This window comes from Etheostoma spectabile, unplaced genomic scaffold, assembly GCF_008692095.1.
Source record: "Etheostoma spectabile isolate EspeVRDwgs_2016 unplaced genomic scaffold, UIUC_Espe_1.0 scaffold00004876, whole genome shotgun sequence".
In the NCBI taxonomy this organism is placed as follows: Eukaryota; Metazoa; Chordata; class Actinopteri; order Perciformes; family Percidae; genus Etheostoma; species Etheostoma spectabile.
This window is the reverse complement of record NW_022603205.1, coordinates 100,711-126,219: the sequence shown is the minus strand read 5'-3', so window position 1 is coordinate 126,219 and position 25,509 is coordinate 100,711. Positions and strand designations below refer to the sequence as shown.

The following is a 25,509-nucleotide window of genomic DNA, read 5'->3' as shown; positions in this document are numbered from 1 at the left end:
GGCGGGTGGCCGGTGGCCGCCGCTGCCCGGTGCCCGGTGCCCGGTGGCTGCTGCTCGGTGCCCGGTGGCCAGTGGCTATTGCCTGCCAGCAGACTTGCGAGTCGCGTCAGTGTCCACTCTCTCTGTAAAAGTAGAGATGAGCAGCACAGCGTCCGTGGTCTCAGCTTCAGGTTTCTACAGGACGCTCCGGAGATTAAGTGTGACGATATTAATGTAGCGATATTCCAGATGATAATAATGGCAGACTGGTCAGAGACCAATACATTCATGATTCATTTTCTTGTTGCTTGTCCTTCTCTAGTAAAGGGTAGTTTGTGTTACTCCTTAATAAGTGGGCCTATTGTTTTTTGATATACCTTACATTGGTTTCATAACCTTCCTAATAAGTCTCACATCACCGGTATAATAACGTGGTCGATATACAGCACGTATGTAGTGGAGTTATCATTCATCTCACTGGGAACACCACAATGCTTCTTCATCTTTTTATTTTGGTGCGGTCACTTGTCAGAAGAATAATAAAACATGAATATTGTTTTACATATGCTCACAGCGTGTATTGAAGACACTATTTTTTCTAGTTGTTGTCCCTTTCTGATTGTTCTGTATGAACATTAATTGTATAAAGAATTAGATATAGCTTATAGAGATGTGTGCATGGTTGTAAAACATGTTCTCACGTTGTGAATAAAGGTTTGACATTAAGCCTAGAGTCCGTAGGGTCCATTTCCCGAGGAACATTATCCCTCTGCTCACTTTTGAGGCAAAGTAGATATTTTTACACCCCCACACATTCAGTGGGGTCCGCTATGTCGGGCTTTTTTTCTCCCTTAGAGCCGTATTTCCCTTTTTCCATATTCTTCCCCTCCTCGTTACTGTCCATTAGAAGCTGCTGCTCATTGGGTGAAACATTTGGCGCATGCGTCTTCTCATCTCTGCATCAGTAAATCTGGGATCGATAACGTGGTCTATCTGAGAAAGCCGTGAACGTGCACTTATCCTGGCTATCTCCACCTGGCTGGACATAGCTCCACCTGTTCATCCTGGCTATCTCCACCTGGCTGGACATAGCTCCACCTGTTCATCCTGGTTATCTCCACCCGGCTGGACATAGCTCCACCTGTTCATCCTGGTTATCTCCACCTGGCTGGACATAGCTCCACCTGTTCATCCTGGTTATCTCCACCTGGCTGGACATAGTTCCACCTGTTCATCCTGGTTATCTCCACCTGGCTGGACATAGCTCCACCTGTTCATCCTGGCTTGGTAACGTGCAACCGATTAAGCTGGGATGAGCAGGTCTCACTAAGTCAAGCTGCGGTTTTTCACTTATCCTGGATGTCTTTATCCTACTTTCGTGCAACAGGCCCCGGGGTGACATGAATTTCAAAACTGAAAAAAAAATATTTTTTATTTTTATTCAGGAATTCTGTCTGTCATGGAAACCCGGAAACCCTGTAATGGGTAATCCCAACAAATTTAATAAACCAGTCAGCTCTGATTGGTCAGTGTTTCTGGGTCTCCAGCATCTGATCTTTCAGAGTCTCTGCACCGTCATTGCAGCCGGGGAATTACTGTAACGGCACTGTAGCGTCACTGTCTACCTATGTATAGTACAGTTGTGACATCACAACTCTATCTGTAAAGTGTCTCGAGATAACTCTTGTTATGAATTGATACTATACACTCACCGGCCACTTTATTAGGTACACCTGTCCAACTGCTCGTTAACACTTAATTTCTAAGCAGCCAATCACATGGCGGCAACTCAGTGCATTTAGGCATGTAGACATGGTCAAGAGAATCTCCTGCAGTTCAAACCGAGCATCAGTATGGGGAAGAAAGGGGATTTGAGTGACTTTGAACGTGGCATGATTGTTGGTGCCAGAAGGGCTGGTCTGAGTATTTCAGAAACTGCTAATCTACTGGGATTTTCACGCACAACCATCTCTAGGGTTTACAGAGAATGGTCCGAAAAAGAAAAAACATCCAGTGAGCGGCAGTTCTGTGGGCGGAAATGCCTTGTTGATGCCAGAGGTCAGAGGAGAATGGCCAGACTGGTTCGAGCTGATAGAAGGGCAACAGTGACTCAAATAACCACCCGTTACAACCAAGGTGGGCAGAAGAGCATCTCTGAACGCACAGTACGTCGAACTTTGAGGCAGATGGGCTACAGCAGCAGAAGACCACATCGGGTGCCACTCCTTTCAGCTAAGAACAGGAAACTGAGACTACAATTTGCACAAGCTCATCGAAATTGGACAATAGAAGATTGGAAAAACGTTGCCTGGTCTGATGAGTCTCGATTTCAGCTGCGACAGTCGGATGGTAGGGTCAGAATTTGGCGTCTACAACATGAAAGCATGGATCCATCCTGCCTTGTATCAACGGTTCAGGCTGGTGGTGGTGGTGTCATGGTGTGGGGAATATTTTCTTGGCACTCTTTGGGCCCCTTGGTACCAATTGAGCATCGTTGCAACGCCACAGCCTAGCTGAGTATTGTTGCTGACCATGTCCATCCCTTTATGACCATAATGTACCCAACTTCTGATGGCTACTTTCAGCAGGATAATGCGCCATGTCATAAAGCTGGAATCATCACAGACAGGTTTCTTGAACATGACAATGAGTTGGCTGTACTCAAATGGCCTCCACAGTCACCAGATCTCAATCCAATAGAGCATCTTTGGGATGTGGTGGAACGGGAGATTCGCATCATGGATGTGCAGCCGACAAATCTGCGGCAACTGTGTGATGCCATCATGTCAATATGGACCAAACTCCCTGAGGAATGCTTCCAGCACCTTGTTGAATCTCTGCCACGAAGAATTGAGGCAGTTCTAAAGGCAAAAGGGGGTCCAACCCGTTACTAGCATGGGGTACCTAATAAAGTGGCCGGTGAGTGTAAATTGAATTGAATTAAACCGTACAGGAAGTCTTGGCCTGGTTTAAGGGCTCAGTTTCTCAGTAAGGGATGTGTGTTTCTCTCCGTGGACTCAGCATTTGATACTTTCACAGTGTTTATGCAGCACCTCCACCTGCTTTATAGTAAAAAAAGACATGGAAATCTCACTTTTCACAATATTAGACATTTAAAAAGTATAAACACATCCATCACATTTCTTTTTGAAAACCCAATTTGGTCCCGAAATAGAAAAGGTAAAAGCATACATTTTCAAATAAAAGTCTGCATACAAATAAAAAAAGTAATTTAAATGGCCAAAATGAGTGTTCACTGTAAAGTTCCATCATGCAACCCCCCAGCATTAATTATGTTACTGCAGTAAAAGTCTGTGTAACATCCGGAGAATGTAGTTAAAGCATTAGAAGATGTTAGAAAGAGTGAAGGATCCAAGCAGCTGTGTGTTTCATGGTCTCATCATCTCAGCTGGACCTGGAGCCCTTATATTGTTGCTAGGTTACTTTATAATAAGACATCAGATTATAGAAACTACACAGGGTTAGTGTGCAGGAATCTTAATGTGGAAAGGAACTAGGAACTAAAGGAACTAGGAACTAAAGGAACTAGGAACTAAAGGAACTAGGAACTAAAGGAACTAGGACCTAAAGGAACTTGGAACTACAGGGACTAGGAACTAGGACCTAAAGGAACTAGGAACTAAAGGAACTAGGAACTAAAGGAACTAGGAACTAAAGGAACTAGGACCTAAAGGAACTTGGAACTACAGGGACTAGGAACTAGGACCTAAAGGAACTAGGAACTAAAGGAACTAGGAACTAAAAGAACTAGGAACTACAGGGACTAGAAACTACAGGGACTAGGAACTAAAGGAACTAGGAACTAAAGGAACTAGGAACTAAAGGAACCAGGAACTACAGGGACTAGAAACTAAAGGAACTAGGAAATAAAGGAACTAGGAACTAAAGGAACTAGGAACTAAAGGAACTAGGAACTAAAGGAACTTGGAACTAAAGGAACTAGGAACTAAAGGAACTAGGAACTACAGGGACTAGGAACTAGAACCAAAAGGAACTAGGAACTAAAGCTGTCTGATGAATGTAGAGGAGTAAAAAGTAGAGTATTTCTCTCTGAAATGTAGCGGAGTAGAAGTAGAAAGTGGCATGAAAAGAACAGACTCAAGTGAAGTACAAGTACCTCAACCTTTGGACTGAGTACAGTACTGGAGTAGATGAACTTTCCACCGCTGTATAACTGCACACATGAACCAACCAGATGGCCGGGGCCTGCAGCCAGACATTAGCCGTAGAGGCTAAGGTTGCTCCTGTTTCTGTGCAGTTAATTAAAGAGGACAGTCCAGACATTACAACAACGTTTCTGCACGTGTCATCAAGTCAACTTTAAGACTTTTTGAGACCTTTTTAAGTCCATTATGAATGACACTTAAGACCATCACGACATCATAGTCACACGTCCTAGTCCAGAAGTATTGTCTGAAACAGTTCCCTCTTTGGCATTATAGGACTGGGGTCTGGATCGGCTGCAGCATGCTGCTCTCATTTGTAGTCACAATACAGCGAGTTTTATTTGGACTACAACACCACAGAATTAAACAGAGACATTGGAAAGCGCTGCAGGAACATTTCTTTAGAGGCAGCGTTACATTGACATAAGATAATTAAGACCAGTTGAAAGTTACTTAGGACTTTAAGACTTTTTAGGGCCTAAATTTTTTTTTATAAATTCATTTTAGACTTTTTAAGACCCAGCAGAAACCCTGGTATGAACATTTACACTAAACTAAACTATAGAATATTGCTCTTTAATGTGAAACATGTGCTGGTAGTGCTGAGGTCCAATAATAAATAAAAAGCAGCCACTTGTCTTGACCATTTCTGAAGAGCAGGTGCTTAAAGCCATGGCTGAATTATTAGTAAAAAAAAAGAAGAAAATAACGTTGACGTATTCAAACCAGGTGTCCAGGAAGGGAACTCAGCCTTGCAGCCAAATTCTTTCCAGTGGCCACTGCGTGGAGAAATCCCCCTGCAGCCAGAGAGGATGTTACTCTATACCTACACTATCCTGTAGCTCTTCATCGCCAACATGACTCCTTTCAATCCATACACTTTTCATATCTGATAACCTTCCCTCGAGCTGAGAAAAAACCTGTGACATCAGCACTATGTAAAGTTGGTGGGTCAGCGGAGAAATACTACTGCACAGATTCAGTGGGTCACATTTTCCCAAAATTAAACCCGGACGCTTAGAAACGTTTGGGGGGTATGCGCCAAGAGAGCAACTCCATTGAACTCAACAGACTCAATTTCGGATAATATTATACATCCCTGATGCAAACTGTGAAAATGGTTGCTACATGTTTGTTTAAAGGGGCTAGGAGGCAGGGTTTTAAGTCTAGTCAAGTGGAAATGTGGCTTATCTTTCGCTGTACTCCTGCATGAACCTGTCCCAACACGTCTATAATTTGGTCTTCCCAGACACAACGTCCTGATACAGACGTCCAGTCAGGAGAACATAGTCCTTCTGGGAGACGTCTAAGAAGTACAGAGGATCCTGGGTGACGTCCGGGTTGAAACCCTCCTGGACCAGCTTCCCCTTCTGCTGCTTGAAGGTCTCCGTCACGTCCAGAGAGGTCTGGAGACACAAGCAGGGATCCAAATGAACAGGAGGACTTTACACTTAGAAATACATAAGGTAATCAACAGCTGCATGGATTACCTGGATTCGGAGAAAGCGCGGCCAGGCGTATGGAGGAAGTGTTTCTACTAAATGGTTGTAGAGTTTGGTTCCGTTTAATTTGTGATCCTGTTTTAAGACGATAGCAGCCATGCCTGCGCGACCTTCATATCCTGCATACACACATTGGAAAAAGTCACAAAGAAGAAGTCATTCTGCATAAAGAGCAAACTCAGACATGCAAAGCAGGTAGGGCTGGGCAATATATCACTATTATATCGATATCATGATATGAGAATGGATATCGTCTTAGATTTTGGATATTGTAATAAAGTGTTGTCTTTTCTGGTTTTAAAGGCTGCATTACAGTAAAGTGGTGTCATTTTGTAAACTTACCAGACTGCTGTATCTGTCTATTATTTGCCTTTACCCACATAGTCATTAAATCCACATTACTGATAATTATATATCAAAAATCTAATTGTTAAAACATTTTGTGAAAGCACAAAATGTCAACCTTACAATATGGATATGGGACAGGTTGGATGACATGGTTTAACATGATTTGACACCTTGAATAAAATTGAATTGATTACATACTTGGCCATTCAAGCCAATTCTGATTCTGTAGATTCTGCAGCATTAGAAATCACCGTGGAACACGGAGATTTCACAGACCTGGTATGGTGACTCCGTAGATGTTGGCCTCCTGGATAAAATCCAGAAGACCGAAGACCTCCGACACCTCTGTGGTGGACACGTTCTCTCCTTTCCACCTGTAGGACACAGACTTAGATAGAACTGATTCTTGTGACCACTTGGGGACAAGTCCTGATCCAGCTCTGTTATAGTATTACTAGGGCTGGCCATTCAACTCAATACTTTTATAATACAATACACATTACCTCTAAAGTATTAAGGATCGAAAAATGCCTCGTCATTCAAAACCCAATTTAAATACCTAGAGACTAGAGACAGTGAACCAATCAGCATGTTCTGTAGTCCTGGATCATGTGGACACCCTAACAGTCCTGTTCTCATTACTTTTCTTCACGGGGAGACAGAAACTACGTACTATAGCTTTGAGGAAAAACTCAGCAGCACAACTCATTTACCATTACACAGTAAAGAATGGGGGGCATCCTAGGTCCCTGAAGGTCCCGTCCTCTCAAGGTAGATTTAAACTCACGCTCTTTTAATTTCCAGCTCTCTCTCTCTCTCTCTGGGAAGTATCAGATACTAAAGCCTAGTTCAGCCTCTCTCTCTCTCTCTGTCTCTCTCTCTCTCTCTCTCTCTCTCTCTCTCTCTGTCTCTCTCTCTCTCTGTCTCTCTGTCTCTCTGTCTCTCTGTCTCTCTCTCTGTGGGAGGTATGCTAGAGTGTGGCAGGCCCACTGACCTCCAAAAGGAGAGACAGTCCAGAGATCATGCAGCTGCTATGCCCCCCGTCTTCCATGGAGACACAGAGGGGACGTACCCCTCTGCCTGGAAAGGTTATGAGGTTCTGTTGGACGCTGACCTGAATGAGACCTGGGTACTACTGTCTCTACTTACACAGCATGAGTTCACAAACTGGAAGTTCCCCCACAACCACACTACGGACTGAATCTACAGAAGTGAACTCAAACATTTCCTGAAAATATTTATGCTACTGTTCTACTGATTGCTAAATATTCTATATGTCAAATGCCTAATCAGGGTTTCAATACAATAGGACACCTACAAAACATCTGAAGTGTGTAACAGCCTTCTCAACAAACTGTCCAAAGGAAAACAAGGTTGCATCAGCACAGTGTGATCGCCACAGGCAGTACCGGTACCTGAAGGTGTCTCCGATGCGGTCATGGAAGTGAAGGAAGTCCCTGTGATCGTGGACCAGGAGGTCTCCCGTGTTGAAATAGACATCCCCAGCTTTGAAGACGTCCCGGAGCAACTTCTTCTCAGACTGGACCTGGTTCCCAGCGTAGCCCAGGAACTGGTTCATAGCTGTCAGAGGGGCGACCAGGAGCCCTGCCTCTCCTGTGCATGAAACAGGAAGTACATTAAGTGGACACGTGAGCTCTTCCTCTGTACATACAGCAATCCACCATGGCAGGGGGCTGAAAGAGAGACCGAGCACGGACCCCCTACTACATATTGTATACTTTTCTTTTTTTTTTAAGTTAACGGTAATTAACTCTGAGGACCCCTGATGAAGATCTCTGCACTAAAGACGTTCATGTTACCGATTTGTGCTCGTATGCATCTTCCAGAGTCGGTCCGGACTGGCTCAAAGGATTGTGGGTCATATCTCAGCAGCTCAAAGGGCATAGACAGCTGAAAGAGAAGAAGACAAGAGTTAGCCAATCCCAGGCTCTCTTATCAATAACCTACGGGTAGAAACCTCCGGCGTCCAGAACATACCACGGGTGGGGGGGATAGACAATGCATAGTATCGCGATATTTTCTGTGGCAATACTGTATGGATCTTTTATTATATGCTGTGTGTGTTGGTCAGTTTGTCCCATTTTGCAGCAATACCATTGAAGTGAGATAAACAAACAACATTTTAGATAAAACAGATGTTCACAAAGTTTTTCTTTGGGGGACATCATTTGAAATAAGGAAACATTTCATGTTGGAAAAAAGTAATAAATTGCAATATATTGCAGAATATTTTGGAACGTGCTGCAGGCATCAAATTCAAAATGAGTGAATATTAAAAAAAAAAAAAAAAAGTTTGAACATTAAAGATTTTGTCTTTTGTAGTGTATTCATTAGAATATATATAGAAAAGGATTTCCCATTCATTGTGTTCTGCTTTTCTTTACGTTTTACACGACAACTTCATTGGAATTGGGATTTGAGTTTCTGTGTCATGCTAAACATTTGGCCCATCCCATTTGGGATTATTAGATTATTAGACACTTATAATAGATTATTAGACACCTCTGGCCCATTTAACAGACATCTTCTGGTCTACATGTATTAGGGGGTCCCTGCTCCGTCTCTATTTCAGCTGAGGGGTCCTTGGCTCAAAAAACGTTGAAGACCCCTGAACTAATCTAATCTAATCTAATCTAATTTCTGACGGGGGGGATGAGACTTGGCCATAAGTAATTAAATAAAAGTTGGTACAGATGTTGCCAATATGACAAAGCAGTTTACCAAAACACAAGCTATGATCCAGTGTGGCAGGGTCCAGGTCCAGGGGAACCATTTCTAACCCTTTAATTCCTGACCTTGTTGAAATAGCTGGCCCTCCCGATTGGTCCGACCTCATCGGTGTAGTTGAGGAAGCCGACGCTGGCCTCGGTCAGGCCGTAGCCCTCTCTGATCTGGATCTTTCCAAATCGTTTGACAAACTCCTTCCAAACATCTGACCTGAGGCCGCTTCCTGCTGCCAGCCGGACACGGTGAGCTCGCTCCTCAGGAACCTGGATTAAGAAAACACTAGTCTCAAACTGCCAGACCTTCCTCCACAGCGCTGTGGAGGAAGGTCTGACTAGTCCACACATCCTTCTGGGATGGGAGAAAACCTGCTCTGGTTTATTTCTTTAAACCAATCACAATAATCTTTGGCTAAGTGGGAAAGGAAGTTGTTTTGGTGGAACATGTTTACGTTGGACAGATAGATCTCTGCAGGGTAAATCCAGACAGCTAGCTAGACTGAGGACCAGGTAACCATAGTCCTCAGATTGGACAGATAGTCTAGCTAGCTGTCTGGATTTACCCTGCAGAGATCTGAGGACCGGGTAACCATAGTCCTCAGAAATCAGCCACAGGTTAGAGCGCCAACACAGAGACAGAGGACGAGGACGGACATCCGGACAAAAAGAGTGAAATCCGGCGGCCACGCAGCAATTCCTGACGTGGAATATGTAGACTAAGAAAACAATGTTCTACCTCTGAAACAACAGTCCTACCCTTTAGGAAACTATGCTGGACCCCAAGGAGTTCCTCAGAGTCAATGCAGGGGGGCCTCCAAAATATTGTTAATTTAAAAAAAAAATCTAAAATTATAATGTCTTGGCAAATATAAATCCCCACTGATGATAGGTCTACTGGCCTATTGTTAAGGTAGTCATCAAGGTAGCCATCCACAGATACACACAATACCACATGTATATTTAACATTAAAGATGCAGTAGACTTATCAATATATAGACTGCATATATATATATATATATATATATATATATATATGACTTACAAAACTAACATAAAACTAACTTTCTGTCATATTTGCTGAAACTTACCCCATATTTGAGTACTACATGAAGCAGGTTATTTAAGAAGTTTTCGATTTTCAAATTCTTTAGCTAAGTCCTGGATCTTAACAGTCCTACCTACAGTCTCTTTAAAAGATGATTTATAAAATCATACCAACTATGATTAGGCTTTTTCAATAGCTGAGTATTTCATGCACTAAAAAGGCTTACACATGTAATTGTAGGCCCAGTTTAATATGATAATAGTATTTTTTTGGGAGCACTGAACATGTTTTATTTTGGCAAAAAAGGAAGACAGCCTCAGAGCTTCATTAGGCTCCATCCACCCATCACTAATAACCCCAACGCTCCAGTCTCTGGGGCGGACAGTCAAACTCAACTTCTCTAGGGGCCACGCTGGAAAATGAGTATCTCATCAAGAGGCCAGACATGAGATAGGGACATGCCGTTATATCATCGAAAAAGTCAAATATCTTTGACTTTGTTGTTGCATGTTTCATATACGCAGCCTTCAAACTTACAGTTTGGTCGACATAAAGCAGTAAAAAAGTTACTTAGCAATCATAGAATTTAGCAAATCATGAAAAACACTGATACATTTTTAACCCTAATGTCCTCAGGTTAAATTGCCCCGTTTTCCTACATCAATGTTCTTTTTAATTCCCCAAAATAACATGATTGATTCCACACAATGCTCTTTACCAAGTACAAATCTCTACTTTCATTAATTTTGCGGCGTCTTATTCAATTTTATAGCATTTGAAAACCAATTGAAGTGGTTTTGAAATAGTATTGAGTAAAAGTTGACATATTCCAGTCTGTGATTATCATCAACATCCATTCCTTTAATTTTAGTCTAAATAATTCTTATTTTCTGCTTTTCTAACTCAAACATTAGGGATAATAACCTATAAATGAGGTTTATAGACCATGAATTCAAAAATACCTGTAAACTAAAGTTAATAAGTTAGTGTTACGTAGTGTTGAAAACATCAAAAAATGAAATTTTTTGTGTTGATTTTCAATTTTGACGGGAAGACAACGCAAGGGTTAAAAGCAGGCTGAATATGAAAACACCGCTATCAAAGTTGCTGAATCTGCCAAATTGAGAGTTGCATATTTGCAGTTTGAAAAACAATGAGGCGGGCCTTAATCTATGGTGAGCCTAAATCCATATGTTGGCTGTTGGCGGTCTTACCGTGGGATGGTTGCACAGGTACCGGCAGAGCTCTCCTATGTACTGCACCACCGTCACGTTGTGTTTCACACAGTCCGACCAAAACTGACTGGCAGAAAACTTCTTTTTTAACACACACGTCGCGCCTGTGGTCCAAAGGAGAAGACACAGCGAAGACGGAAAGCAAACAGCGTTAGACAATATTGTGCTAAAAAGTCAGATTTTCAATGCATTCTACAAGTCAACAACACAATCTATGAATGAGCGGTAGTGAGACATTTCCTCGGCTTTGTTCCAGCTATGGAACCCCTCACTTCCTCCCTGCTATGTGAGGAAGTGAGAATTCCTTCAAGGCCAATAAAAAGCACATCCGCCGTCCCGTGTGTGCCGTCCAGCGTTGTCCTGGACCTCTTTACGAGCTGAATGTAAAGGAACGACGTATGTTTGTCATGCTGTTCTTACCAAGGTGTATGCATCCCCCGATCCCTAACAGGGAAGCAGACATGTGGTAGAGAGGAAGGGTGATGTAGATGATGTCATCAGATGTGGCTCCACACATCTGAAAGAAGGTCATGCTGATGATGGCTTTGAGATGACCCACCCGAGCTGCTTTGGAGAGACCTGGAAGAGAACGGCTCCGCTTACTCAAGAAACGCTCCACATGCATGACATGTCATTTAGCTGACACTTTTATCAATAGCGACTTCCAATTGCTATATTTATGTCATATAAATATATACACACGTTTTGTTATTACTTTTTAAATTAAGGTTTCATATGAATCATACATCTTTTTGTTACATCACTGTCATGTGACCCAGATGATGTAATTACACAATTACACGCCAATGAAGTAAACAACGCCTCTCTATTATCATAACATGTTTTCTAACTGAACCCCCCTCCCCCCCATTTGTTGCCATGAACGTGTATATTTATAGTCTGACCAATAATCATTTATTGACAATTACGTAATTATTGTTCCAGGCCTACACTTAAGAAGTCTTATCTGAACATTTAGAACTCCACGACAACGGAGCAAACTCCAACTAGTGAGAAAGATAAGGTGAAGCCACTGGCAGATACTGAAGCAGCGTTTCCTATAACGACAATAATATCTCTACTGGAGCGGTTTCCATGGGCCTTATGGCTGTGTTATGACTAAGGGATCCCAGCTCATGTATTACCTGTGGTGCCTGAAGTAAAAATGAAGAGAAAGTTGGACATGAGGTCAACTTTAGGAAGGTCCCGTAAGGTTTCTCCAGACATGTGTTCCGCCTTATCCAGCAGAGTGGTGAACTGGTCTGACGGTGCCGTGTGATCCACCAGCCACAGCGCCATGTTGTCCTGCTCCAGATCAGGTAGCACCTCCTCCACCAAAGCCACCAAATCTGGACAAACACACACAAAGATATGTCACTTTATAATATAATAAACGTGCACACGCTCCCTGCTCATGTTAGAGCAGGGCTGCTCCACTATGGATAAAACCAACATCCTGATTATTTAAGTCAATATTAAAATCACGATTAAAAAACTGTGAAACAGTTAAACAAATCAACAGTGAAACAACCTTGAACGATACGGAAAAAAATCAAATATCATGATATTTATGACCAAATACATCAATATGTTGTGGCGATATTGTTGGGTTGACTATTGGTGCTTTCACAAAATATTAACAGCCTTTAAAACCAAGGAAAGACAACACTTGGGTCATATCATATTACAATATCCAAAATTGAAGACGATATCTAGCCTCATATATCGATGGTGATATAATATCCATATCTTGCCCAGCCATATCTCGTTAAATTTCCCTTCATATCATTCTTGTTTGAACTTTTTTCTTCATTCACAACACAAGACAAATAAGAGTTAAAACATAATGCTTGATTTCATTAATTGCACAGTATATGTATTTTTTTCCAACCATACACACACCTGATTGGCCGTGTGAGGTTGTGGTCAACATAACATCATCCATGATCATAAAGTCAATATCATTTGGCCATCTCTTGAGATGAAGCGAAAAGCTCGTTGGTTGGTGTTCATCTGGAAATCATTCTTGGTAAATTACTCCATTACAATTCCATCTTGTTAACTCCATATGTAAATCTATTTTCCACTCTTTCCAATGAATGCAGCTCAAAGCCACTTCTGCTCCTTCCAACGTGGACCCTACTTTACCATGTTGTGTGTCTAAGTGAGTGACAGGAACATTGGTCCAGTAGTAAGAGAGATCTCTGAACAACCACCAGGGTCAGTAACAAGCATTCATGATGCTTTGCATTGACTAGTTATGGTTAACATGTCCAGGGTGGGTTAAGAGGCTGATCAGCCTCTTAACCCACCCTGGACATGTTAACCATAACTAGTGGGTAATCTGGATTTATGAAGGGAACATTGCTTACAGATGGGCCTACTTGTGGTTTTATGAATCTGAGTTTTTTTGGGGGCGTATGCCATTTTTTGCTTCTGGGCGTGTACACGTCCACTTTTAATAAGGATCCTACACACAGTTTAATAAATGGGACCCCGGGGCTTTTTTCCGAACTTTTTGTTGCTTTTACCGAAGTTTTTTTTTAAATGTTTATGTCTCTTTTTTTTGAATTTGTGTTGTCTTTAAGGAGGTTTGAATTCTTCTGACACACTTTTTTCTTGACGTTTTATTTAATGTTTTTGTCTCTTTTTCCAGATTTTTTATACAATCTTAAAGGAGTTCTTGTCACCTTTTCTTGTCAAATCAAGTTTTTTTCCTACAATAGTTATGGCACTTTTGTCACTTTTCTCAACCCATGCAGACATGTGTTGGGACCTCCCCCCCCCATGTTGAACACCAAGTTACGCCCTTGCTTGGACTACATTTCCCTAATGATGGCCCAAACTAACAGACTTTTAAGTAACATTTTCAATACGGGACTTCAACTTGTAACAGAGTATTTCCACGGTGTGGTATTAGTACTTTAACTGAAGTAAAGGATGTGAATACTTGCTCCAGACTACCAGAGTTCTCGGACCGAGCAGTAAGGTTACCTGCGCCGACGACCAGCGCCGCGGCCCCGCAGCTGCGGACGGAGTTCACCAGGGACCTGGCTTTAACGTTCCCGTTGAGAAAGGCCACTTCGCAGCCCAGCTTACACAGTCCCAGCCACACACAGACGAAGTCCGGCTCGTTGGACATCAACAGCGCAACAATGTCTCCCTGTTTCACGGAGCCCTCCGTCCTGAACGCGCTCGCGAACCGACTGCTTCTCCGGTCCACGTCCCGGTACGTCAGGGTCTGCTCTCCGAAGATGATGAAGGCTTTGTTCGGCGTCTGTCTCGCCTGGTCCAGAAAACAGTCGAGATACGTGAGGATTCCTCGCTGCATACGAGCCGCCAACTTCTTCCCGCACCTCCGAAGTTTCCAGTAGTACATGAGGTCCAGCCAGAAGAAGGGGAGAGCCAGCCTCAGGCAGACGGCGAGGGCCAGCAGCCCGGCCAACACGCTGCTTACCGCCGCGGCTAACATGGTGACCCCTCGCTGGGACAGCCGGGCGGACTTCAGCCGCTGCTGGCTTCAGGAAACCCGCAGGCAAGCGGATGGGACGGGCATTATGCAATCTCTCAGCAGCCAGCCTCACTGGCAACCCAGGGGCGGGGCTAGAAGGCTGCAAGGGGGCACAAGCCCCCCCCCAACACATTTTAGTTAATGGGACACATCTCAAGTGGGCCAGACCAGTAAACCACTCCAGACACATCAGAAACTTATATGATTCATAGGCTGTTCTGGTGTTTACATATCATCTCAGTCTGTTATTATTACATCAGTAACAGATCATCTCCAGTCTGTTATTATTTAACATCAGTAACAGATCATCTCCAGTCTGTTATTATTATTAACATCAGTAACAGATCATCTCCAGTCTGTTATTATTATAACATCAGTAACAGATCATCTCCAGTCTGTTATTATTATTATAACATCAGTAACAGATCATATCCAGTCTGTTATTATTATTAACATCAGTAACAGATCATCTCCAGTATTAACATCAGTTCATTCCATTATTATTAACATCAGTAACAGATCATCTCCAGTCTGTTATTATTATTAACATCAGTAACAGATCATCTCCAGTCTGTTATTATTATTATAACAGATCCTCCTGTCTGTTATTATTAACATCAGTAACAGATCATCTCCAGTTATTTATTAACATCAGTAACAGATCATCTCCAGTCTGTTATTATTAACATCAGTAACAGATCATCTCCAGTCTGTTATTATTAACATCAGTAACAGATCATCTCCAGTCTGTTATTATTAACATCAGTAACGTCATCTCCATTATTATTTAACATCAGTAACAGATCATCTCAGTCTGTTATTATTAACATCAGTAACAGATCATCTCCAGCTGTTATTATTAAACATCAGTAACAGATCATCTCCAGTCTGTTATTACATCAGTAACAGATCATCTCCAGTCTGTTATATTATTAACATCAGTAACACATTGCATAATGTTGCATAATGTACATTGTAATGCACATTGCATTTTAACAGCTAATCTGTCATAATAAAAACCCTTGGAGAATGTAACAAGCTGATATACGGGTCTGATAACATTTGATACATCAGAATCAGAGCTAACAGGATGTGAGTGTTTCTGTGACTTCCTGTTCAGCCTGACGGCTGCAGGAAACAGCTGGAAACTGTCGTGCTGAACAGAATCAAAATCTGCTCATAAAATATTACAAGACGCCAAACGTTTTCATCATATTATGTCATTTTATTCCAAAGCATTTGCACAAACAGCACTATAATAAAAAACCAAAAAGCATACTAGAATCCCACGGTGGTGGGGGCTACATCACTGGCACCTTAGGTGGGCAGTGACAGCTGGAGTGGAAATGGTTCCTCTTCTGGAACTGGAGGATTAAAGAGACGATGAAGAGTCAAGAATTTGAAGGTATTTGTTAATCTCGGGGACATCCCGAGCATTAGTGGTCATATAAAGACACAGTCCTCTGGCAGACTAGAAAGAGAAAGATTACACAAGAACTGCAGTATACGTAGGACGAGTTTCCCAGTTTTCATAATCATTCAGTGCTAAACCAAATGCCACGTTTGTTCCAGTATTTTTAACATTTTGGACATAAGACGCTGGGTGATGTAAATATTTTTAACAGAACTGTCATAACTATATACATTATTTTACAAACATTTCAAATGAGCTCAGAATAGCTTAAGACTGTTTGCTATTTTAGCCAATTCTGAATAAAGAAGACACAAAAAACAAACAGAATAATTCCCTCCTAGACTCGCCTTCTAACATGTTGGAGGGGGTTGCATGTCCCTGGGACCCCGGCCCCAGGACATGCAAACATGCATGTAGGACTAACCCTACATGAACCAGACTGATCGCCAGGGCCCCTCCGGGAGCGAGACCCGGGAGGGAGCTCACACGGGCTCAGCCAGGCACCTCCCAAAAACCAGGTGTGTGTTGTTGTATTTTGTTTTATGACATGCATTTTGGATGCAGCATATACGTATGTATTTGTGTGGGCCAGGGAACGGTTCAGTTGGACTCGGGCATGGTACGCATCAGTGGGATCGCTAAATGTCCCTGTGTCTGATTGCAGTGTGAGTGCAGGCCAGCAGGGGAGTTTGTGGTGGGGGGGGGGGGGGGGGGGGACAATTGGGCTCTGGCATGGTTTGAGGAAACTGGGCTATGTGTGAGTTCACCCTAAGAAGGCCTGAGAGACAGACTGGACCCTAGTTCTGCTATGGAGAAACCTAGAGGGGGCCTGATCTGATCCAGTGGTGCTTTGGTATTGGACTCCTGTGCTGGTCATGGATCTGGTAAAACAACACCACGTCCGAGCATAGGGTGGTTCATAAGTGTACTCGGTACCAGAACACCCAATGCCAACATGTGCAGAACCTCATCAGTATATGAGGAGAGAGAGGGAGCTGGGGGGGGCAGAGAACGTTAATATTAACCCTTTCCCACTGCAGAAACTATACATCATTTTAAGATTGTTGCTTAGGGAACGAATCTGGACACTAGGATCAGGAACTTTCTGGGGTTATCAGCAGCGCTGTTAAGTCGAGAACTAGTGTGGTAACCCCCACAGTACTACATCATGGAGCTGGACAACCCAAAAGAGGAAAAACCAACCAGCATGCCCAGGCCCTCATTAATATGTGGTAAAGGATGTGTTTTTAGGAGAGCTTCTCAGTTAGAAACCAGACTCACACAGCTCAGCATGCAGGGCAACATTTAAATAATAAAACTAAGATAATATGAGCACAGAGGAGCAAAATCAAACCAACTATGAAGTACTTCCATGCGCTATCTGGGCTCACTTCTCCTAGCACTGCCTTAGACTCATTATCCGAGTAAACATCTTTACACAAATAAGAGTCAAATACAGTATCAGCGGTCCATTGTTGTATGTCCCTAAATTTGCTTACTTCTGTTCTTTTAAGTGTACATATGAAATGTCCCAACAACGCATATTCATGAAGAGCCTCGTACTTAGGTACCTTACAAGGTTCTTAGAAGTTTAAAATAGAAGGAGCTTATGGTCAAGAAGGTAATGGGTCAAGTTCTTGCAGTGGAAGATGGCCTCTTGTTGTCTGTCGCCCATTATTAAAGGTCCCATGGCATGAAAATGTCACTTTATGACGTTTTTAACTATCATATGCGTTCCTCCAGCCTGGTGATGTCCTGGGTATCGTGCTCTGAAAAGGAAAGCTGAAATGGGCCAATCTGGAATTTTCTCCTTATGAGGTCATAAGGGGCAATGTTTGCCCACCCATAAGAGAGAGACATCATGGCTTTCAAACGAGCAAAGTGGCAGTTGGTCAAGGCCACACCCCCAGTCATTGTATTATGAATGACTGTTTGGGTCTTAATGGGTTTCATAAACTTTCTGAAATAAAACAAATAAAAAATATAAAATCAAAAAGGAAAATCAAAAAGGGGTCCGTCCGTGGTCTAACTTGTGTCTGTTAAGGGGTACTTCGGGTGAACAGGGTTGGGAACTACTGATGTATAGCCCCAGTTTTGGTAACAGAACTGGAATCATCCACTCATTGGTTGATTCCTACAACTGCCTCCACCTAGTGGTAGACATGTTCACCATGCTGCATGCTCCGTCTCCTTTTACATAGAACTTTAAATAATGTTTTCAATACCACGCATACATGCATACAACAAAGTTAGTCAGTACAGCAACACAATGAGCAAAACATTGCATTCAACTCTGGATAAAGGGAAACTGATGAGGACTGTAGCCTCACTTCAGTCATTGACCCATTTTACCAATACCAATTTGAAGCTTTAAAAATAAAGTGTGTTCAGTGTCGTTACTGAGTAACATCCCAGTGCTTCTTGTGTTATCTTGATTGGTTTGGAGGGTCACATGACACATGAAAGCGTCTGCAGACTTGCTAACTAGGCTAACGTTAGGCTACTGTAGGGACCTTGTTGGGAGACTTTCTTTAAGCGGGGGTCACACAGCAGACATTATACCTGGCTAAGATCTGATCACAGTGCCTTTAAACAACTTGCAGATCTTTGAACTATGCTGATAAAAAAAGTATTTTAATGGAACTTGTACCTTTGGTTAACTTAAATACCAACCCAGCACTGACGGTCAGCAACTTGCCTCTAATACTCTACTTAATGGAACTTTAACAAACATCTAATATTTGATACAATTGCTAATATTCAGTCCAATTAGCCATGTTTCAAATACAGTTGTTACAAAAATAGAGATTGGATGGTATTGAATCTTTTACACAAAGGCTTTAGTATGCGTGAAACAAAGCACTCAGATCAGTTAACAGCGTCTGAGACCAAGGCCTTGATTGGGTCCAAACTTCCACACTAACACATCTAGCAGCCTAAGCTAAAACGGTATGTGAGATTTACGTACGTCCAAAATCTTAGTATGAAACCAATAGTCTGTGAATTGCATACTATTTCCAGTGAAACGTTACAGTATGCAAACACTGGACACTACGCCAGCATCAGTATCCCACAATGCAATGCGGTAGTAACAACAACGTTCATAACGCTCATAGGCAGCGGCCAATGAGCTTCATTTACTTTTTACACATGATTGTGATTTTTTCCTCTGCGACTGTGGCTCTAGTTGATTTCCTTTTTAAGTAATTTAAGTGTTATCTGGCGGCAGTTACCATGGTTACTCGTCTTCAACGACAAGGAGGCCCTCAGGAAGTGACGTTGAAAATGACAGCTTTGGTGCGTCCATTGGGTACGTAGTGCTTAGCATGCGAATTCTGACGCAACCAGTGACCTTCCGATACATCCAACAATCACGTCCACTTCTGCGTGCGAGGTGTGCGGTGGTGTGGAAAGGTCACTTTTCATCCATATATACAACCAAGTGATAAAACCCAGAAATGCTTTGCACTTGCTTCCCCGTTAGTAGCAGTTGTCGTGTCGAGGCTGCGAGTTGTTGGAGAGAGACCAGAGAGGCCGGCGGGCAGAGTCTAGGACAGCAGGCTGTTTCTAACCCCCCGCTGAGTGGGGCCATCTGGAAGAGTTGCTGTTAGCAGTGGTCAGATAACCGTCTTTGTTCAAAGCAGACTCAGACCGTAGCTCCCACACAAATTAACCTTCAAACTCTTGTATACCCACTTTGTTCAGTAAGAAGTCATGGTACATGATACAGTCGTATAACAGCGAGAAAACAAGTGAAAGCATGTTGTGGGTGTATAGTGTGCCTGTTGCTGCCGGAGCTGCAGACTGGAGGTGAGACCTGGTCTCTGTGCTGAGTCTCTGTGCCGTCATTCACTGTCCAGCTCCTTGTCCTGTGGGGGGGGGGCTCTCCCTGGCTGGCAGGAGGTCATAGTGACAGGGGATGTGGCTGTTCTTCGGTAGGTCGTACGGATCTTGACCAAACCGGCCGTTGCTGTCTCCAGTCAGCTGGATGGCATTCACAGTCGGCTCTGAAATCAAAGACAGGTTGGCAGTTAACCAGGACCGGGTAACCATAGTCCTCAGATTGGACAGATAGTCTAGCTAGCTGTCTGGATTTACCCTGCAGAGACTTGAGGACCAGGTAACCATAGTCCTCAGATTGGACAGATAGTCTAGCTAGCTGTCTGGATTTACCCTGCAGAGATCTGAGGACCAGGTAACCATAGTCCTCAGATTGGACAGATAGTCTAGCTAGCTGTCTGGATTTACCCTGCAGACCTGAGGACCAGGTAACCATAGTCCACAGATTGGACAGATAGTCTAGCTAGCTGTCTGGATTTACCCTGCAGAGATCTGAGGACCAGGTAACCATAGTCCTCAGATAGGACAGATAGTCTAGCTAGCTGTCGGATTTACCCTGCAGAGATCTGAGGACCAGGTAACCATAGTCCTCAGATTGGACAGATGGTCTAGCTAGCTGTCTGGATTTACCCTGCAGAGATCTGAGGACCAGGTAACCATAGTCCTCAGAGTGGACAGATAGTCTAGCTAGCTGTCTGGATTTACCCTGCAGAGATCTGAGGACCAGGTAACCATAGTCCTCTGATTGGACAGATAGTCTAGCTAGCTGTCTGGATTTACCCTGCAGAGATCTGAGGACCAGGTAACCATAGTCCTCAGAAATCAGCCGGGTTGTTCAGCACCTGAAATACATCGTATACGTATAATTCAGCACCCGGAAATAAAAGGTTGTCGATATAGACTAGCTCCTTACCAACTTCGTACACATTCCTCTTGTTGGTCGGGCTGCTGTTGCTGATCTCGGCGTAAGGTGAGTCCCGTCTGGCCGGGGACTTCATTTCCACGTAGCCACACTCTATGTTTTTGGCTGTCAGCAGGGGAGGGTCCTTTATCGTGGCGTAAGGGTTTTCAGAGCTTTCAAGGGAACAGGAGCTGGAGTGATACGGCGTGCCCTTCAGATCTGGATGGCACGGGCACAGGAAACAGTCAGAGCTCAATTCCAGGAATCACATAAGCACTTCAAGATGTATTTGTATATGATAAGACTTTTTAATTTTTTATTTACGTGTCATGCCCTAAGTGGCCCATCCCACACGGTATCACATGGGCTTGTATAGTAGTGTGGAGTCATAAAGTAATATAAATGATGTTGACATTTTCTATTTTCTTACACATTTTAGTGTTATTTAACACAAACAGTAATGTAAAGTATGACGTTATTGCCCTTTGATTTTCTTGTGAGGACTCTTGTTGTGTTTATTGTGATATTCTTTTCTTTATTATTGGATAAGTCATCAGTAGGTTTTGGAAATACGCTAGTCCACAAATGCTCTCTATATATTTTTGTGTGCAATCATTATGCAGAGATCGACATCCATCCATATATATCATACCAGAGCACTAGCATAGCCTCATCTAGAAATAAATTACATAATGTGAAAATATTTGACAAAAATATCCCAAGCTGACAAATGTCGGGAAAAGCGTCTAAAACCCAATGAAAAATTGTCCAAAGAAAGCCTTCGAAAAAAAGGCGACAACAACTCCAAAATAAGAAGCATCCATGTTTTTAAAAAAAGAGCACCCCCCATCAACACCGTTGCCAACTTTATATATTTCTGCAAGTTAGACAGTGTGCAGGAGTTTCTCTGCAACTTCCAGGTGCAGGACCTACCTCGTAGCGATCTCCCATGTATCTCCTGTCTACTCCGTAGGCTCCTGGTATGAAAACCAAATGGAAAAGGTCATGTTAAGGTATGGAAGAGCGCAGGCTGGGATTCTAAAGAAAGTGTTCTTCACATCAGTCTAAATTAAGAACTGTGGTTATAATAGGGCAAAGGTTTCCCATCTGCGCTAATTTAAATGCAAATACAACTGATTTGCCAGTAAGGTGATTACTACACATCTCCATCCGTGGACTACTGACTGCAAGTTTCTGCGGGTTGAAAGTGTCGTCTACTATTATTGATTTTTTTAAGGCAATCCAGAGGAGAAAAAATAATAATATTTTTACAGTAAGGGGCCACTACATCACTACACCAGAGAGCTATAGATTAAACTCATCTGTGAGAATGACATCAACATCCTTTACATTTAAATGTGCTGTATTTATATATCTTTTCCAGTCTTAAAAACTGCTCAAAGCGCTTTTACATCTACAGGAAACATTCACCATTCACACACATTCATACACTGTGGCTGCCGTACAAGGTGCCACCTGCTCATCAGATACACACTCACACACATTCACACTCCGACGCGCAGCAACTCGGGGTTCAGTCTTGCCCAATGACACTTTGACATGGGACTGCAGGGCCAGGGATCAAACCACCAACCTTCTGATTGGCAGGCAACCACTCTACCGCTGAGCCACAGCCGCCCCATTTACAGCTTTAATACTCTAGGGCCCGTTAGTTTCAGAATACATTTTGCCAAAAAGACAGGAAACTGGTTTTCAGACTGTAGTTACTCAACACTCAAAGCTGATTTCTGTTTTTTTTAGACTCAGAAATTCCCTCAGAAGCTTTTCATATTCAGGCTGTGGGAAACCTGCATTCTCATTTTCCATTGTGGCCTTTAGAGAAGTTGAGTTTGAAACTTGTGATGTTGTGCCTTTTCTGTGCTATGGTTGGTCAACTCATGAATTCAGGCATGTTCAGCAGTTATTAATTTCCCCTGAAAAAATTCCATGGGCTATTTCTTTGGAATCCACTAAACATCAAAGAGTGATGATGTATAGTGGGACAGTGGCGGTAATGTTAATGTCTCCCCAGTTCATTGAAGCAGTCTTCTTGTTTCCAGTCTGCCGGCAGCGTGCCAGTGTGCTCCGCTAGAGTCGCCCTCTTCCTCTGATCTACATTCTTCATATTCACAAACAGCTGGCTGCTCTTGGCCTGCAACATTAAAGGGACAAACATCACATGGAATATGAATTAATACATATTTCGGGCATCTGGTAAGGATGCCCCGTCTCCAGCTGGGAGGAGGCCTCAGGGAAGACCCAGGACTAGTTGGAGAGATTATATCTCCAACCTGGCCTGGGACTACTCTCCATCTAAAAGGCTTGTTTCCATACGGTCTCAAAGTCCACCACCCTACCTTTCCATATGGGCCATTGTTAAGATGCGGGGCCCCGATGCACTGGGTCAGAGTATGGTAGCTGGGGTTGGAGAAGTAGTTGCTGGGGAGGGCCTCGCATGCCGGAGCGTGAGCATCTGAAAAATAACAAGGAGACAAGTATTCTTACCAAGAAGTTCATCAGGTTACAGAGACTGTGGGTGCAGTCTTTAATTTACTGATTATGGGAATATCATGTGTGGTGGCCATATTTACATAATTTCATTCCCTGTGATAGAGAGACAGCAGTGATCAGAGGCTCTGTTTCAATGTGTGTTACTGAGAAGGAGGAGATGGCTAAGCCTTTTGCCAACTTGCTTCATGCTGTCTTTACTATCAGTGATCTCTATCGATATTAAATGTTGGAGGGAAACACACAACAGACCATGTGTTTCCCAGTCTGAAGATATACTTTAGGGATTCTCCAGGCGAGGCCGGCCCGCTGTTACATTTTGAGGAGATGCATGTTTGCTGCAGTTTAACGTCAGAGCCTAGCCACCCATGCATACGGCATAAGTATGTTTTCATCATTTATTTTTAATTTAAACTCCCCCTATAATGCCTGGCTTACTGTGAAACTATGTTTTTGTCAGAGATCAGCAGCCTCTTGTGTTGAGTGCTGTTATAGGAAAAGTAGCATTCATAGCATTATTCTGGAATTGGTAAACAGGACTATGAGTCATTTAGCGTGAATACTTTCATTGTACTGCAATCCTGAGACATAGTAGCACTGCTAGCTGAGGCAGCAATTATATTCTATTTCACTTGACAATATTCTACACTGTGCATAATAATGCAAAATGAAATTTTCTATTCATCGGCACCTAACTCATCTGTACATCTGTATTTATTTTACCTGTCTCTTTATTATTAGGGTATTTATAGTGTACATATTATTACTATTAATATTATTATAACTCCTATTCTATTTCTCATAATACGTTTTGAATAGTTTTTCCTCTATTTAATGTGTATTTGTCTGATTCTGATGTGGGACTGTTTTTGGAGCTGCTGTGATTAGAGACTTTCCTCAGTGTCCCTCAAGTCGATCTTAGCTTATCTATCTAAGAGACCATTTAAAAGCCATACGACAATCAAGGAGAAAGGACTGATGGTCCGATTATTGGTCTGATTATATATTTTTATTATTATTTCAGTTGTTAGTTGTTGGCATTTGAGCTTATACACGTTCATAGAAACAAAAATGACAAGGAGGGGAACAGTTAGGAAACATGTTTTATGCTAATAAAGATGTGTGGTTTACTTCGTAGGCTGTGTATTCTTGTTGTTATATTATCTGGGTCACATGGCAGTAGTGATTCGCAGACCACTGTCTTTAATTTCCGAGCCCACTAGATGGCACTCTCTGTTCAAAGAAAACGGTTAAAGGAAAGTCAGCTTGTTTCATCTGACCATCACTACATGGCAGTGATCTATAACGGCTGTTTCTCAGCTGGTAAGAGTGACTGCCTCGAAGGTTGGTGGTTTGATCCCTGGCTCTAAAGTTTCATGTCAAAGTGACATTTGAAAAACATTTGAAAGTGTTCCAGCTGCAGTGGGACGGTACACGGGACTGATCTGAGTGCAGTTTGAGCCGGTGACGTACCTGCGATGCTGTAGTCAGCAGGGACCCTCAGAGCCGGGGTGTAGCTCACAGCGGGCATGCTCGGCTCCTTGCCCTTCTGTTTCTTCCTGTAGACGATGAAGAGGAGCAGGAGGAAGAGCACCAGCAGCACCAGGACGATGATCCCCGCGATGGCTCCGATCTGGTACGTGTCCACGTGCATGGCTGCGCTGGTCAAACTGTTGAGGCTGCCCACCACCACACCCGCTGCACACACCAGGACGTTAGAGGCCTTAGAGTCTGTTCTGACTAAACCAGGGGTGCCAAACATACGGCCCGTGGGCCAGAACCAGCCAGCCAAAGGGTCCAATCAGGCCCACTGGAGGACTTTGCAAATTGTGAAAATTACAGAGAAGGAATTCATTCCAAATCCAAATGTACCACTTTAATCACAGAGAATATCCAAAATTTTTCCATCAATCTTAGAAATTCAGAGTTTTTTCTCAAAATATTCCCCCTCCCTCCCGGGTCCACAACAGGATTTTTCCCCCTACAATGGCCTTAGAATGCTGTCATAGCAGAAGCAACTTGTGTTAGCCAACATCAAGCTGACTATATACAGTGGGTACGGAAAGTATTCAGACCCCTTTAAATTTTTCACTCTTTGTTTCATTGCAGCCTTTTTCCAAAAATCAAAAAAGTTCATTTTATTTCTCAGTAATGTACACTCAGCAACCCATCTTGACAGAAAAAAACAGAAATGTAGAAATTTTTGCATATTTATTAAAAAACAAAAACTGAAATATCACATGGTCATAAGTATTCAGACCCTTTGTTCAGTATTTAGTAGAAGCACCCTTTTG

The 25,509-nt window shown here is 42.8% G+C and overlaps 2 protein-coding genes across 2 annotated transcripts in view; both read right to left on the bottom strand.

Moving 5' to 3' along the window:
• Positions 1 to 4,294: 4,294 nt before the first annotated feature.
• LOC116677320 (very long-chain acyl-CoA synthetase) lies at positions 4,295 to 14,602 on the bottom strand. The gene is made up of 10 exons (XM_032507881.1): positions 14,036 to 14,602; positions 12,187 to 12,390; positions 11,462 to 11,620; positions 11,021 to 11,145; positions 8,833 to 9,027; positions 7,837 to 7,927; positions 7,432 to 7,630; positions 6,293 to 6,390; positions 5,657 to 5,787; positions 4,295 to 5,572 (listed from the first exon to the last, which is right to left on the bottom strand). Exons 1-10 carry the CDS (start codon positions 14,511 to 14,513, stop codon positions 5,396 to 5,398), a joined length of 1,857 nt encoding a protein of 618 aa, XP_032363772.1. The 5' UTR covers positions 14,514 to 14,602; the 3' UTR covers positions 4,295 to 5,395.
• A 4,329-nt stretch (positions 14,603 to 18,931) lies between these two features.
• LOC116677326 (multiple epidermal growth factor-like domains protein 10) overlaps positions 18,932 to 25,509 on the bottom strand; it is a 44,162-nt gene continuing 37,584 nt past the window's right edge. The window contains 7 exon segments of the mRNA XM_032507887.1: positions 18,932 to 19,847; positions 19,849 to 19,973; positions 20,720 to 20,926; positions 21,637 to 21,684; positions 22,712 to 22,859; positions 23,065 to 23,180; positions 24,689 to 24,913. Of these exon segments, the coding sequence (XP_032363778.1) occupies positions 19,812 to 19,847; positions 19,849 to 19,973; positions 20,720 to 20,926; positions 21,637 to 21,684; positions 22,712 to 22,859; positions 23,065 to 23,180; positions 24,689 to 24,913 (905 nt within the window). The 3' untranslated portion in view covers positions 18,932 to 19,811.